This window comes from Nuphar pumila, chromosome 15 (assembly GCF_984573655.1).
Source record: "Nuphar pumila chromosome 15, dmNupPumi1.hap1.1, whole genome shotgun sequence".
In the NCBI taxonomy this organism is placed as follows: domain Eukaryota; kingdom Viridiplantae; phylum Streptophyta; class Magnoliopsida; order Nymphaeales; family Nymphaeaceae; genus Nuphar; species Nuphar pumila.
In genome coordinates this window covers 16,311,076-16,326,218 of record NC_143263.1, presented here as the reverse complement: position 1 = coordinate 16,326,218, position 15,143 = coordinate 16,311,076, and the positions used below count along the sequence as shown (strand labels likewise).

The following is a 15,143-nucleotide window of genomic DNA, read 5'->3' as shown; positions in this document are numbered from 1 at the left end:
TAATATATTATAAATCGATATTAACAAACAAAATAATATCACCAAATCGATACTAGAAAATAATAATATCTTACAAATCGATATACGACAATATAGTATAATATATTATAAATCAATATTAACAAGTGCTAGGTGCATAATTTTGTAAGATGTGTCAATTTGTAAGATATTTGTATTATGATTTTGAAACATGTGCCTACAGAATTGACATTGTTGCAATTTGCGTGCTTGAGGTGGCGATTTGCGTATTCAACACACGTGTGCCAGGTGCATAATTTTGGTTTATGGATTAATGTGAATTTCGTACACAGTCTTACAAAATTTGTATACACAGTCTATAAAATCTGTTACAAATGTCTATACACAAAAAAATTATCATGTTCGGGAAATTGAATGTTGAACAAAAAATTGCCATCTCTCTCTCAGCAGTAGAACTTAACCCTCTTCACGTTATCCTTGAAAACATGTAGACGTTTAAAATGACTTTCTCTTACTCCTGAGGGCCTCGCGTCCTTCATTGCTTTCTAGGTAATCTTACAGTCTGGGGTTTGTATCTTTCACAATTAGAAAATTCATCAATTTTTCACATAGTTCTGTGCAAAATCTAGAAATATCATCCTAGAAAAAAAAAGAAAGTCAGACCAATATAGAAATGTAGTCAGCAATAATATAGGATAATAAAACATGTTTAAGTGTACAACATACAACGGTGAATTCTGGTACTCGTTCATAGTATATTGTTTCAATATACTTCATGACAAAGATGCCACAATCAGCGCCATTATTTTGTAAAGGAGCATCCTCTACGACGTGAAGCCTCCACAGGCCAATGTCGATACCCAACATATCTCTGAAAAATCTAACTTGTGGTTTATGCAAAAACAAGTAAATTTCAGGCCACGGTAGAAGATACAATAATCTTATAGATAGAAAATTACTAAATGCACAATGTCACAGTCTACACCAATGTTATTGTCCAAGGAGTTGTATAACTATATTTTTTTTTTGTATATCCAACACGTATAAGACCCAATGCTTTTTTGATTGCCACAATGTAAAAATCAATATCTCAAAATCGATGTTAAGAATCAGCATATAAATCGATATTAAGAATCAAAGCAGATTCTTAAATTGATATTAAGAATCAACATATAAATCAATATTAAGAATCAAAACAATATCTTAAATCGATATGTAAATTCTTATTGATAACTTAAAATAGATATTAAGAATCAACATAAAAAACAATACTAAAAATCAAAATAATAACTTAAATTGATATTAGGAATCAACATATAAATTGATATTAAGAACTAGAATAATATGTCAAATCGATATATAAATTCTTATTGATAGCTTAAAATATATACTAAGAATCAACATAGAAATCAATATTAAGAATCAAAATAATATCTTAAATCGATATTAAGAGTCAACATATAAATCAATATTAAGAATCAGAACAATATCTTAAATTGATATGTAAATTCCTATTGATAGCTTAAAATATATATTAAGAATCAACATAGAAATAGATATTAAGAATCAAAATAATATCTTAAATCGATTTAACATTCTGCAAATCGATATGGTCATAAACCTTTTCACTTGACGAAAAGTCTGTCATTTGGTCATCATCACCCCAGTATTATAGTCCATATAGAAATCCAACCGCATATGGCATTCGACGGACGATACTCCATTGAGCGAAACAGTAATAATAGTAAGTTTAAAACATGCAAGTACATTAGTAAATCAAAAAAGAAAATAAACATATAAGATAACCGATATACCATAAAATAAGGGGTGGCGATGCAGACCGACATGGATAATCCCTTGCTTTGAATATATATGACAAAATCATTTATAGTCTGTTTACGACAAATATGCACTTGTTAATATACATGACCACGACATACGTAAATGTATAACTGATAGTGATTTCATACGTACAAAATTACTGATAGTGTGTCCTTCTGCAAATTCATCTCGCATCTGGTCGATGTTCTTTTCGAGCACTTTACTGAGTTTTTTGGCACCTTGTTTTGTGGATGTTGCACTGAAATTAGCTGAATATTCAGTAAAGGAACGGTTGCATTATATTCAGTAAGCGAACTGTAAACGACATACAAAAGATGAAGCAGGTTAAATGAATCGAAAGTACCCTTTTTTGTGGACGGTCAACTGAATCGCAATGCCCTTCTTCGACATCAATATAGCTTTTGCGACGACGGTGGTTAACTGAAGAGTTTCTACATAAAGAAACATACGATAGACATAGCCTATAGGTAGTACAATTTTATCGCAAAACGACCTAAATTTGCAGTTGTGAACGATAAAATGATCTTAACAATGTTAGATATTTATGATTTTGGGCATCAAGAGAAATATTAGAAATTATAAGTTTTTTAAGAAAATCAGGTCAAATTATCCAGTCATTTTCTGCACATTTTATCTGGTGTGGGTCGCTGCTGTTGTGGCTGCTAGAGGCTGTCGGCAGCTCAAAATTCTTCAGTACATTCATACCACCAACCCTTAATGAGAAACAAGAAAACAAAAACCATCAAGTGACCAACCAAAATCAATCATCAAAATCATGAACTATTAACACAATGATCTGTGCAGGAAGTCATGCAGTCTCATAAATTAAAGCGAAAATTTGAAAATATCAAGACCGACCCATCAGTTTTCTCAACATCTTCAGCTTCCAAATCATCAAGAAGAGATACCCATGTCGAACCAAGAAAAATTTTGATGGATTTATCAGAAAATGCTGGAAATTTCAAGAATTTTTATTAGATTTCTTGACATATTCAAACTTGAAATACTCAACGGTAAGAGAGAGAGAGAGAGAGAGAGAGAGAGAGAGAGAGAGAGAGAGAGAGAGAGCACAATGAAGGCAGAACACAGTTCCCGTAGGGGATGTTTCCGACCGGTCACAAGGTAGAAGCCATCATTTACAAGGGTGGGTTAAAAACGTGAAAGGTAAAGTTATGAATGGTATGATCATCTTTTAGTATCATAAGGATAAAACAGTCTTTAAGTTGAGGCCATAAAGGGTTAAACTTACATCGGGAGGTTATTTGTGAATTATTTTTTTAGCCTAGGTGCCTATCCGAAAACTCAAAAACATTAGGCGGTCTTTGTAATCAATCAAAAGCTAGGCCGGTATTTGTGAATTATTCTCTCTTTTTCTCTCTCTGAAAAAATAATGTTTTCATCGTCTCCAACAGCATCGGTGAAGCAACAAGACGCAACCAAGTATTGATTAAGGAATGATAACAGCCAGAGTTCATCCACGTCCACATAAATGAATTAAAAATGCCACCTCAGAGAATTGAAACCAAAATAAACGACTAATACACAACTCTTAACGCTAACAATTGTGTCCGATACACCTTGTCCACTTGAAAATGGTATACAATGCATTTTTCTGTCTAAAGTAAAAACTTGAAGAGAAAATTATACACGAAATAAAGAAAAAAATTTAAACAAGATTTTACTGATTATTCATAGAATTTGAGTCCCGTAATCACTGTTGAACTTTTCATAACGATGTATGTAGAGATGAGCTGATGGTCTAGTATTCCTCAACGCCAGTTCAACATCTTCTCCAATTACAGGACCAACTTTCGGATCTGCTAAGCCATGAACATGATGGTCAATTTTATAATCTATTAAAAAAATTAAAAAAAGACACATTTCCCTAAAATTTTATTTTGCAAGGATCGCACTGTAATAAAACGTAAACCTGTTAATGAAATGATAAGAATTTTTTTTTACAATATGTGACATAATTTCTTCTGTAACTATGTTTTTCTACATCCCAGTGATAACAGAAGATATGACTGATTAAGAAAAAGAAAAGAAAACAAGAAATTAACACGTATTTTCAAAGACCACAAACTTAATTTCATGGGACTAGTGATGAATTTAAGTTAATAGTAATACTAACATTTAGCAAGAAAAACATTAACTAGGAGGTTACAATAAGAAACGTAACAAATTCTTCGGGTTAAATGAAGTACAAGAACTAAGCTAGAAACATTTAACACTAATTCTAGCACATTGTTATCAACTTAGAGGTTGTGATGAAATCATAAAATAATATTTGCTAAAGATATAGTTAATAATCTTTAACGAAATTACATATGGAGGTTGTTTTCTTTTTTCTCCATTAAACAAGCTGTGCAGATGGAGCCCCTTTTATTATCAAACCAATAAAGAACCACAAGTTGTTAAATTCGTTTAACACCAACATAAAAGTTTTTCCATTATAATTTTATAAAGAATTAACAAAGATAAATTCAGACTATAAAATAACAATGTGAAGGAACAAGTTGAGAATTTTCCATCACATTCCTCATTAACAATAAGGCTCTGATTGGGAGCAGGATATGGGAGTGGAGATGGTATTTAATGAGGGTGTAATTAATACCACCTACCCCCACAGGTGTCTAGGAACCCCGTTTTGGGAGATGAGGCTGGCGTTGGGAGCGGAGATGGGCCATTTTCAACTATATTTTCACAAAGATGTTGACAGCTCCAGCTTCATCTCCACTCCCATCACCCCTCTCATCTCCTCGCCAACACCGGCTCCCAAACACAGCCTAATTGCTTTCTTGCTTCTGAAAACCTACAACTATAACAAAATGGATGAGCTAATGCAAAACAATACCTTTTATGTTATCTAAAACGATTTAAATAACCATTTAACTTAAGTTCATAGAATAATGAACGGTAAAGATACAAGTATTTATTCATACAAATAAAGTTAATACCTTCTCCCAATGTATTGCCTTTTTCTTCCAGAACAGCCATTAAACGCCTGAGCGGTTGCATAGCAGCCTCCTTGCAGACCAGACGGATGTCCGATCCAGAATAACCTTCTGTTCTCTCTACCAGAAAATCATATGGTAGTTCAGCATCACTGGTAGATGGCAGGAGTTCTTCAAACATAGCTCTTCTTGCTTCGGGTTCAGGAAGGGGAACAAGAATCTTCACATGAAAAGTCAAGGAAAATGACAACATAAAGCATGACTAATATACATTTTATGGTGTTGCATGTCTCACACATTCATGCCATGCTGATGTTTATGGATTTTAACAATGTCCACAGAAATAATTTGGACATATGCCTCTCGCTGCAGGCATTTAGTTTTATAACTGAATATACACTCAACATTACTTAACCCGAAAAATGGAGTGCATGTATAAAATGCTACATAACACTTTTGATTTCCCATTCAACTTCTTAAAATAGAAAATTAAATAGATAAAAGAAAATGAGAATGAAAAAGGAAGAAAAAGTACTAATATTAAGGCTGAAGCATGATTGGAAAACTTTACATATTCATCTTAGTAAAGATTTTCTATGATCAAACAAAAAATTAATCACAAATAGATTCCAGGCAGTATTTGGTCAACCTAGTAGAGAAAAGGAAATAAAACAGGCTCAGTCAGTACAACCATGTCCTAATTAACATTAAATTCTCTACATCAGAATCTGGTCCACCAAAGGGGCAAGAAAAGGATACACGTTTTTCAAGTCGCCGAAGCATAGCAGCATCCAATTCCCAAGGCAAGTTTGTTGCAGCCAAAACAAAAACAAGCTCATTTGTCCTCATCAAGCCATCCATCTGTAATTCAAGCAATCAATTGCTTTGTTAAGGAAGCACGTTTCACAAAAAGAACACTTTTCACCATCTTCACATTTTCAAAGTACATATTGAATTATACGGATTTCTCTGAAAGCCATTGAAGAGTGATATATATATGTATGTGTATGTGTGTGTGTGTTAAGGAAATATATGGCAGTTCTGTACTGATAATGATATCGTATGGTGGCACACACTCTTATTTGTATGCATCTAGCCACCAAATGTTTGATCTAACCAAGGTTACTGGAAGCACCAATAGGCCCGGGGAAGCGTGCTTCCCCGAAACGTGCTTCGGAAGCATGAAACGTGGCGCTTCCAAAACATGTGGGGGGAAGCACTCATTTTTATTGGGAAGCACACTTTCCCATTAATGCGAAGTGCATTTCCCATTATTTGGAAACTCGCTTCCCATTAAAGGGAAACAAGCTTCCCATTAAAGGAGCAAGTTACCTATATTTTAAGGTCGGTGGACAGTTTTACCCTTTTCTTAAGCTGCTTTTACCAAAAAAAAATAAAAAAAAACATTTTTTAAAGAAGGCAAAATGATTATTTTTGAAAATTTCGTAAAAAAAACCCAAATTGATAGGGTTTCTGTTTCACACTTTGCAACTCTCTCCCTCTCTCTCTCTCGAGTTCTCGGCGACCGCCAGTGCTCCACCGATCTTCGGCGACCTCCACTGACCTCCAGCGATGGGTATTTTCAGGTACGTATATCACTACATCCTCTCTCTCGTTCCATCTCTTTGTTTCTCTCTCTTTGACTCTCCTTGTTCTTCTCTCTCACTCGCTTTGTCTCTCTTCTCTCTATCTCTCACTCTCTCTGTTTCTCACTATCGCTCTCTCTTTCTTTGTCTCTCTTCTCTGGCTTTTTCTATCTCTCGAACTCTCACTCACTCTCTGTCTCTCCATCTCTCTTCTCGCTCAATCTCACTCCCTTTGTCTTCATCTCTCTTCTCTCGCTTTTTCTGTATCTCGAACTCTCACACACTCTTCTCTCGCTCTCACTGTATCTCCATCTCTCATCTCTCACTCAGTCTCGCTTTCTCTCACTCACTCACTCTCCCCATCTCTCACTTACTCTCACTCTCACTCTCTCCATCTCTTTGTCTCCCTCTCTTTGTCTCTCCCTCTCTTTGTCTCTCCCTCTCTCTTTCTCTCATACTCTCTCTGTCTCTCTCTCACTTCATAATCTGTTAGTTTTGGTCCGATTGAGATAGGCCTTTCATAGTTTCTTGTTCAGATTTGAGATTTTTTATGGTTTTGATCAAATTGGTTCTTTTTAAATGTAATGAATGCATTTGTTTAAAATTCAGATTTTCTGGTTTTACTTGTTGGATAAGAGTTGCAATGCATTATGTGGTGAACTTAATAGATCTGGGTTAACAAAGACAGTTTTTATTGTCTGTTTAGTTAATTTTTAAATTTCAATTTTATTAATGAAATTTAAATTTATATCTGGCTGATTTAGTAATTAAAACGTCAATGGCTATGAGTTGTCTAAGACAGAGATAATTTGTTCCTATTGAGGAATTTGAAATTCTTTTTTTTAGTAATTAGACCATGAATGCTTATTCATTGTCTAAAAAAAGAGATTATAGATCTAGTCGGATGCTTAAATTATGTTTTTAATTTTTACTGTTTAGTGCTTAAATGTGTAATTTATTTTGTGCACTTGAAAATTTAACCATATCTTCATGTAATCTTTTAGTTTATTGATTTCTCATTTTTTTATGTTGCAGAGATCACATCAAATAACAAGTCATTTGATTCTTTTCTTGAAAAAAGTGCACTTCTTAATCAAATTTATTAGTTTTCTTAATGCATTATTTATTAAATGCTTGCATGTATTAGTTAAATGATTGCAACAAGAATGCGAATTATGATTTTTTTCTTGATGTATTATTTATTAAATGCTTGCAAGTTGCAACATGAAGCAATTGTTAAATAGTTGCAACCAAAATATGAATTTTGGATCTTTTTGATGTATTATTTATTAAATGCTTGCAACATGATGCATTTTTTAAATGGTTGCAACATGAATATGAATTCTGAATTCTACTTCATATATTATTTATTAAATGTGTGCAACATATGTATTTGTTAAATTATATGATTCAGTTTTTAGAGATACGTTTTATTTTGTCAATGATAACATAAATATTATATTTTGGTAAATTAGAAAAAATATAATTACATTTTCGCTTCCCTTTAGATTCCTATTCACTTTTCTTTCACTTCACACTCGAATCTTAGGTTGCTTCTTTCTTTATCCCCCCTTTGAATCCTGATTCGCTGACTAGGTTGCTTTCGGTTATCTCCTCTTCTTGCTTCCGAAACGATTCCTGGTTCGCTTCTAAGTGGTCCCGCGCTTCTCACTTCCTAAAATTTTAGACATGTCTCGCTTTCCGAATTGCTTCCCGCTCCCGTTTCCTCGACTGACAACTCTAGATCTAACTATACAAATGTGTTTCACATGGTTTATTTACTATGCTAGGAGGTTTTATCATGTCTAATGCACTAGAAGATTCCATTTTCTGAGATGGTGAAAAATCAATGGCTCGCAATTCATGAAGATAAGGGTGGTTAAAAAAATGGTATAAAACATCATGTTGGAGTCAACTTTGACACATAAAAATAGTAGATAGAACATGTTAAACTTGATCCAAAGGTTATAATTTTCTTTTGAAGCTTACTATCTATGTAAATCAAATGTATACCATCATAAGTTATGGTGGTTCAGTACCACAATAGAAGCACCCTATATATATGAGAACTAAAATATGAGAACTAGAAATATGGTCATTTTCAATGTTTTTTTTTTTGCAAATCCATCCATGTAGATGTGTTCGACATGGTAAATTTGCTAGGAATCAACTGTTGGATAGTGTACTTTCGATGAAAAAAATGTGATTTTTGAATGCTTGAATATTTATGAAGATTATGAACCATTGATTTTAAAGCCCTAAAAAACACTCTTTTATGCATCATAATCGGATGATTCTAGAGCGGGTCCTTATAAAACCAAGAATGTAGATTACATTCGTATGGTTAGGTTTAAGAGAAAAGAACAAAATCCATGAAAATTGCAGTTCACACAGTAGTTCTCATATTCTAGTGACTATATATATATATATATATATATATATATATATATATATATATATATATATATATATATATATATATACATATATACGAAAATATTTGCTACTAATAAAGGTAAGGAACTACTGAGCTAGAAATCATAGGTGCAAGTTGTATCAACTCAATCTAACCACATAGATGTGTTCAACATGGTTTGTTTGCTAAGGATCAAACCTTGGATTGTGCTTTTCTGATATAAAAATGTGATCTTTTGAGTTATTAAATTTTGGCACATTGTGGGCCGTTGTTTTTTTATACCTTTAAAAACCTAATTACTTGTCATAATCACATGATTCAAAACAAGTTTCCTAATAAACAAACCATGTAGATCACATCTGTAACATTTGATCTACAAAAAAATGGACATTTTTTAAGAAAAGAGTGATTTCTACTCATTAGTTCCTTACCTTAATTAGTAGCCAATATATATATATATATATATATATATATTAGAGAGAGTTATGCAAACAAAACCATAAAATATAAAATGCACATTCCTTTCTGATTTGCAATCTGATCCTTGATGATTTACACAAATGTCAATGATGTAATATGAACAAGTAAGACTTTAAGTGCAAAAGGTTAAAACAAATCGTCAAGACTAAGGGCAGTGTTGGATGCTCGATGCGTGATGGACACTTCACAGGTAAGTATCTTCCAACTCTTAAAATACTTGTCACTTGTTTAAGTGTCCACAAAGCTGGATGCACGTGTCTATAATACCCAACACTGGACACGGCATGTCAAGATACCTTTTAAGGTGTCAAACACTCAACACGCATGTCCAAATTTTTAGGCACTCTTAATTTTAAAAATGGTGTGTCAGAGCCGATGTTGGTGTCAAGAAGTGTCCGAAACCGACACTTTAGCCTAGGTGAAGTGTCCATGTAACAGATTCAAGCAGAAAAATTCAAATTTTTTTCATCGAGAAAACACGATCCAAGTGTCATCTTCTAGCAAATCGACCATGTTGAACGCATCTGTGGGGTAAGATTTGTAAAAAAGACCCCGAAAACCCTTGTTCGACTGCAGTAAGCACCTACTCCTCTCTCTCTCTCTCTCTCTCTCTCTCTATATATATATATATATATATATATATATATATATATATATATATATATATAGGGATAACGTTTGCTACCCTCATGGGTAAGGAACCCCTAGTGAAAATTTTTAATATTTTTTTTTTCAGATTTTTTTCCACATCTGACCCTTCAGATGTGATCTACATATTAAGTTTATTAGAAACTGACCTTTGGATCATGTTTTTCTGACATATATGTCAGATTTTATGAGGGATGAAAAACCAATGGACTCAATGTACCAATTTTTCAAACCTCAAAGAAACATATTTTTACGTTGAAAAACTATGATGCAAGGGTTGATTCCTACTATTTTGACCATGCTGAAGACATCAATGAGGTCAAATTTGGTCAAAACAACTTTCCCATATGAATTCCAACTAGGGGTTTTCTTACCCACGAGGGTAGCAAATGGTTTTCTTACACACACACACACACACACACACTATATATATATATATATATATATATATATATATATATGGGAAGGGGACCATGCAACCAAAGGAAGGTGCAACATCTATAACCAATGATGATCGGGCAGAGTTCTTTCTCAAACGATCAATTTTTTATCAATAGGGCTCTAAATATTGCATTTTTACTGTTTATTTAGTAAGCAACATATTTTAGATTATAATTTTTGGTATTTAGATGCATTTTTTAAAGCGCTAAAAATCGATGACCAACAATACTTTGTAGTGTTTTGCCTTCTCAAATAAGACAATACTTTGTATTGTAAAATTGTGAGCCATCAATTTTTCATGTTTCGAAAAACATGTCTAGATGTTGTAAAATCTTCATGTAAAGCATATTTCTTATTAAATACATCATAAAGAACAAATATATAAGGTCTGATTGATGAAATGCTCAAACACCATAGGAGAGCCGCTCGATCATCATTGGTTATAGATATTGCACCTTCCTTTGGTTGCCCGAATGTTGGTTCCCATAGGTGGGTGTAGGTAAAACTGCTAATGTCTAAAGGGACATAGAGACCTATAAGTTATCCCCAAGAAATGGCTATCATGGCTATTTATTTGACTTCTTAACACCAATACTTTTGAAGGTCCAAATTTAATTATCCAAATGCTAGGTAAAGTCATGCCCGCAAAGACAATATACAATATCAGGAAGCAAATTTTACATAGATATTCCAGCCAGGTTGAGACTAATCAGGCAGTGAACTCAATGTTGGACAGTTTCCACGATGGAAGCATGTAATGTCGCGTATTTTCACACTTAGTCAAATTTGAGATTCTCGAAAATTTGGCTAAGTCTGGGAGAAAAATTGCTTGAACCTCGATTTTAGATCGATGCTTTTGAGTCTGGGCTTGGCCCAGGTCTCATCAACTAGGTCTAAACGAGCCACTTAAAACGTGAGAAAAAGTTTTATTTCTGACCTTTAAATTCAAGCGAAATTCGGGTTATTTTTGGGTGAAATTCGAAATTTGATATTTGTGTAATATGTCGTTGGATGTGTCTCGAAATTCTGAGCGCAACGATATTTTATTTTTATTGATTCGGGCTACGGTTGAAAAAAATTGCATTTTTTAAAAATTGAGCAGTTTGTCAGTTCGGATCCAAACTTGGATCAGACCGGATCTGACAGATTTGATCCAAATTAATATGGATTTGGACTCTATCCAAGACCCATATTAATCTGGATTTGATCCAGTTCAGAACCCATTTGGATTTCGGAGATGGATTTGGATCTAGATCCATATCCAAATCCATGCCCAATGATTTTTCTAACTTTAAATTCATCAAAAACTTTAAATTGGGGTTTATTTATGTTAAGAAGCCTCCCACATTATTTTGCTAATTTTTGGAAACCTCCAAAAATTTATTTGGAATTAAATATTAAATAAATAAATAAATAATTTAAGGTAATTCCGAAATTGTATTTTTATGTTTGTTTAGGACCCTTGGTAGAGGCCCTAGACTTAACTAGAATCATCTAAGAAGGTTTGAGAAGACTAAGAGTTCTTTTTAAACAAAATTTTTGAAAAGTCAAACCTGAAGAGTTTTAAAATTTCCAAAGAAACTCATAAAGAAGAGTTTTATTTTTTTTATGAGAGTTCTCTCTCTCCAGCCCTTCTAGATGGGCTGGAGAAGGGGGGGACGTCCCCCCTATTAGCCTATATATATTAAAAAAATAAGAGAGAAGAGAGAGAAAAAGAAAGGGGAGAAAGAAAAGAGAGAAAAAGAGAGGAACAGGGAAAATGAGAGAAAAGAGAGGAAGAAGAAGAGGAGATCCAAGCTTCTCCAACCATCCATCCACCTTCCACCATTGTTTTCTTTGTTTTAGATTCATGGTACGGGTTTCTCTCTTGTTTCGAATGAGAAAAAGAACATGGATTGGATTTCCATGTGATGTTTTTGAGAAAAATCCATGAGAAAAGAGTAAATCTAGTTATTTACTCTAAAATACATGGATGAAGTTTTGTAAATCCTCTTTCATGAAGGTATTTTCGATTTTTCACACCTAGCAACAAAGAAATTTTTGTGCATGACATATTTACACCAAACCAGAATTTTATTTTATGGTAAATATAGTCTTCCCATGTGTTTGTTCATGACGGATTTGTTTTTTTTGAATATCTTATTGAAGGAGCATCGGATGTATGCTAAAATAGTAAGTTAAAACTGCATGTTCAGCCTATTCCTTTAGATCCACAAGAAATTTCGATTTCAAAAAGAGTAATATACATATCGATGTATGTTTCTTGATGGCAGCACAGGTAACACATGTATCGTTGAGGCTGTAGGTATACTCTCATGAGAATCTAAATGTTTACGTTGCATATGCGTGCTTGATGAAGCTAGTATATACATATTTGAAGTATGGAGTATTTGCATGCTAGACTAATTGAAAATATGCATATGCTCACACGTTTTGAAAGAGAAAAAAAAACTATATCTGTGCTCATGCTGGACCAGCTGGCAGCCCAGCCGAGCTGGGTTCGGCTGGGCAATACCCAGTCCCTGCGGGTGCTGGCAGCTGGTTCCAGGTGCTGGCAGCCATGACAGGCCCAGCTGAACCGAGTTCAGCTGGCCTGGGCTTGCCGGGTTTGCCGAGCCTGCCGGACATACCTGAGTGGGGTCGGCTGGTAGGTTAGGAAAAGCAGAAAAAAAATAATATAATGTTTTTTTTGGGGCAGTCGGCCCTAGCCGACTGGGCTGAGGCTGAGCCCCAGCCGACTGTCAGTCAGCTGGGTGCTAGATTTCTTTCACAAAAAAAAAGAAAAGAAATCTAGCATATGAGATTTCTTTTCCCTGTAAGTCTGTGTGTATCCAAAAACGAGTGTTGAGAACTCATCTAGATTTATTTTATATCTAAATGTACGTATGAATGAGGGTTGAATTAGCATATGAGATTTTTGTTTGTCTTGTAAAGTTCCAGATTTACTATTCCTGATGTATTCAGCCACATGCGTGTAAGAGAGTATCATGATTCGCCTTCTTGTACATGAAATATTAGGTTGACCCGAAGTGGTACTGCAAGGTTGCATCCTATGCAAAGGCACACATTAAATTGACGCATTGGACACATGCACCATTATTTGAATGTTCACATGTTTGCTTGAAATGTGTGTTGCACCAAAGCATTGCATGTGACATGACCATGTGAATTCGAGTATGCAGTTGATATGAGTATGCAAATTGAATGAAAGCATGAAATTAACATGACCATGTGGTCCCATGCACATGCATACGAATTTTATTATGCACACCCCTAAATTGGCATCCATGAATATGCATTGAAAAGCATTTGAAAGGAATGCATAGTGGCATGTTAATCATGATTTTTGCATACGAATGAATTGATGATAAAGTAAATCATCATGGGTTGTGTGAGGCTTGAGCATGTGTTGCTCTTTGTTTTAGCTATTAAATGCATTGCAAAAATCAAATGTGTGTAATTTATGTTTCCTTGATGTCCCTTCTTTAGTGTGGGAATCTTGGATATTGCGGTTTTGAAAAAACCGTGAGGATACTAAAACTCCGTGTGTGTTATTGTTGCCCCTAAACCCGATATTAAGATTTTTTTCCTGTCACAGTTTTAGGAAAAGTCTGTCACTTTGCCTTGGGGTGGTGTGTGGACACAGTTGTTGTTTTGATATACCAAGAAAGTGACGTCAGTGGATGCTGGTTTTCATGGTGTCCCCGACATTAGATGTTGTTTCCTGATATCGGTCGAGGGCTAAGTTTAAACCCAGTAATAAAATAAAACTTGTGTGCTAAGTTACCTTGGAAACCCCACTTGACCTTGAAAATTCTTACTCGTTTTGAGTATCCGCGAGCAATGGTAATAAAAAAAAATAAAACTTAAATGAGTGTGCATCTTAATAAGGACATGCATATGAAAGAGAACTTGATTAAAGATAATAAATTATTCATGCATTGCACCGAAATCATGCATATTCCTGATATGCATTAGATCATGCATATTTACATGTTCTCTTAATTTTGATATATTGATGAATGCATGTTTGTTTCCTAATGCATGTTAAATGTTTATATTGCTTAAATTGTGGTTTAATAATTGTTTTCTATTATATGATACTTGTCTTTATTGCATAATTGATATTCTCTATTGATGATAATTGTTTCCTCTTGTTTAGCAATTGATCCTTACTGCTTAAGTGATTATTTAAATTATGAAGTTGTTATAAATGCATCCTTCTAAAATATTGCATGAATCTTATTTATGTTCTTTTTACTTATTTGATTCAGGGATTCGTACGCAGGATTCTTTGAATTCTAACACCCTACTTCTTGTGTTTATCGCAACCTCAGATGCCTAGTGGAGAGGATTTGCTTTTGAGAAGAGTCATGAGGGGACTACACGACTGCAGGGCAGATTCTTGGGACGGCGTGACTCTTTCTTTACTTTTGTTTACTTATGTCTCAGACTCTTTACATTTGAGTGAATAAAGTTGATTTGATTTTAGTTTGGTATGAAAGATGAGTATAAGATCTCTTGTGGTTGATTGGTTATCCAATGGTGAGTGAAACTATAAAGACCCCGGGTCTCTGGGATTGTTTCTGTATTTGTTTAAAAAAGAAATTGCACTTTTTAAGGGGTATGAGTTGGGATCGTTACAAAGCAAGCCATATCAAATTTAGGTGAAAATTAGCTCCCTTAACAGCAAAAGAATCATTGTTGACCACTATGTCATTATCAAGACAAAATAAGATGGCACCCGATAGATATAAAGCCAGACTCAAGCCAGAGGCTTCAATTACTCTATAT

General features: G+C 34.1%; 1 protein-coding gene across 2 annotated transcripts in view; it reads right to left on the bottom strand.

Moving 5' to 3' along the window:
* Positions 1–3,337: 3,337 nt before the first annotated feature.
* Positions 3,338–15,143, bottom strand: part of LOC149814630 (uncharacterized) — a 54,717-nt gene continuing 42,911 nt past the window's right edge. Inside the window, exons 9-11 of one of the 2 annotated variants that reach the window (XM_089990321.1) lie at positions 5,538–5,639; positions 4,782–4,998; positions 3,338–3,638 (exon numbers count right to left, since the gene is read on the bottom strand). In XM_089990321.1, coding sequence (XP_089846447.1) covers positions 3,511–3,638; positions 4,782–4,998; positions 5,538–5,639 — 447 coding nt within the window. In that variant the 3' untranslated portion in view covers positions 3,338–3,510. The remainder of the gene's footprint in view (positions 3,639–4,781; positions 4,999–5,537; positions 5,640–15,143) is intronic. The other variant, XM_089990322.1, reaches the window with a different exon arrangement.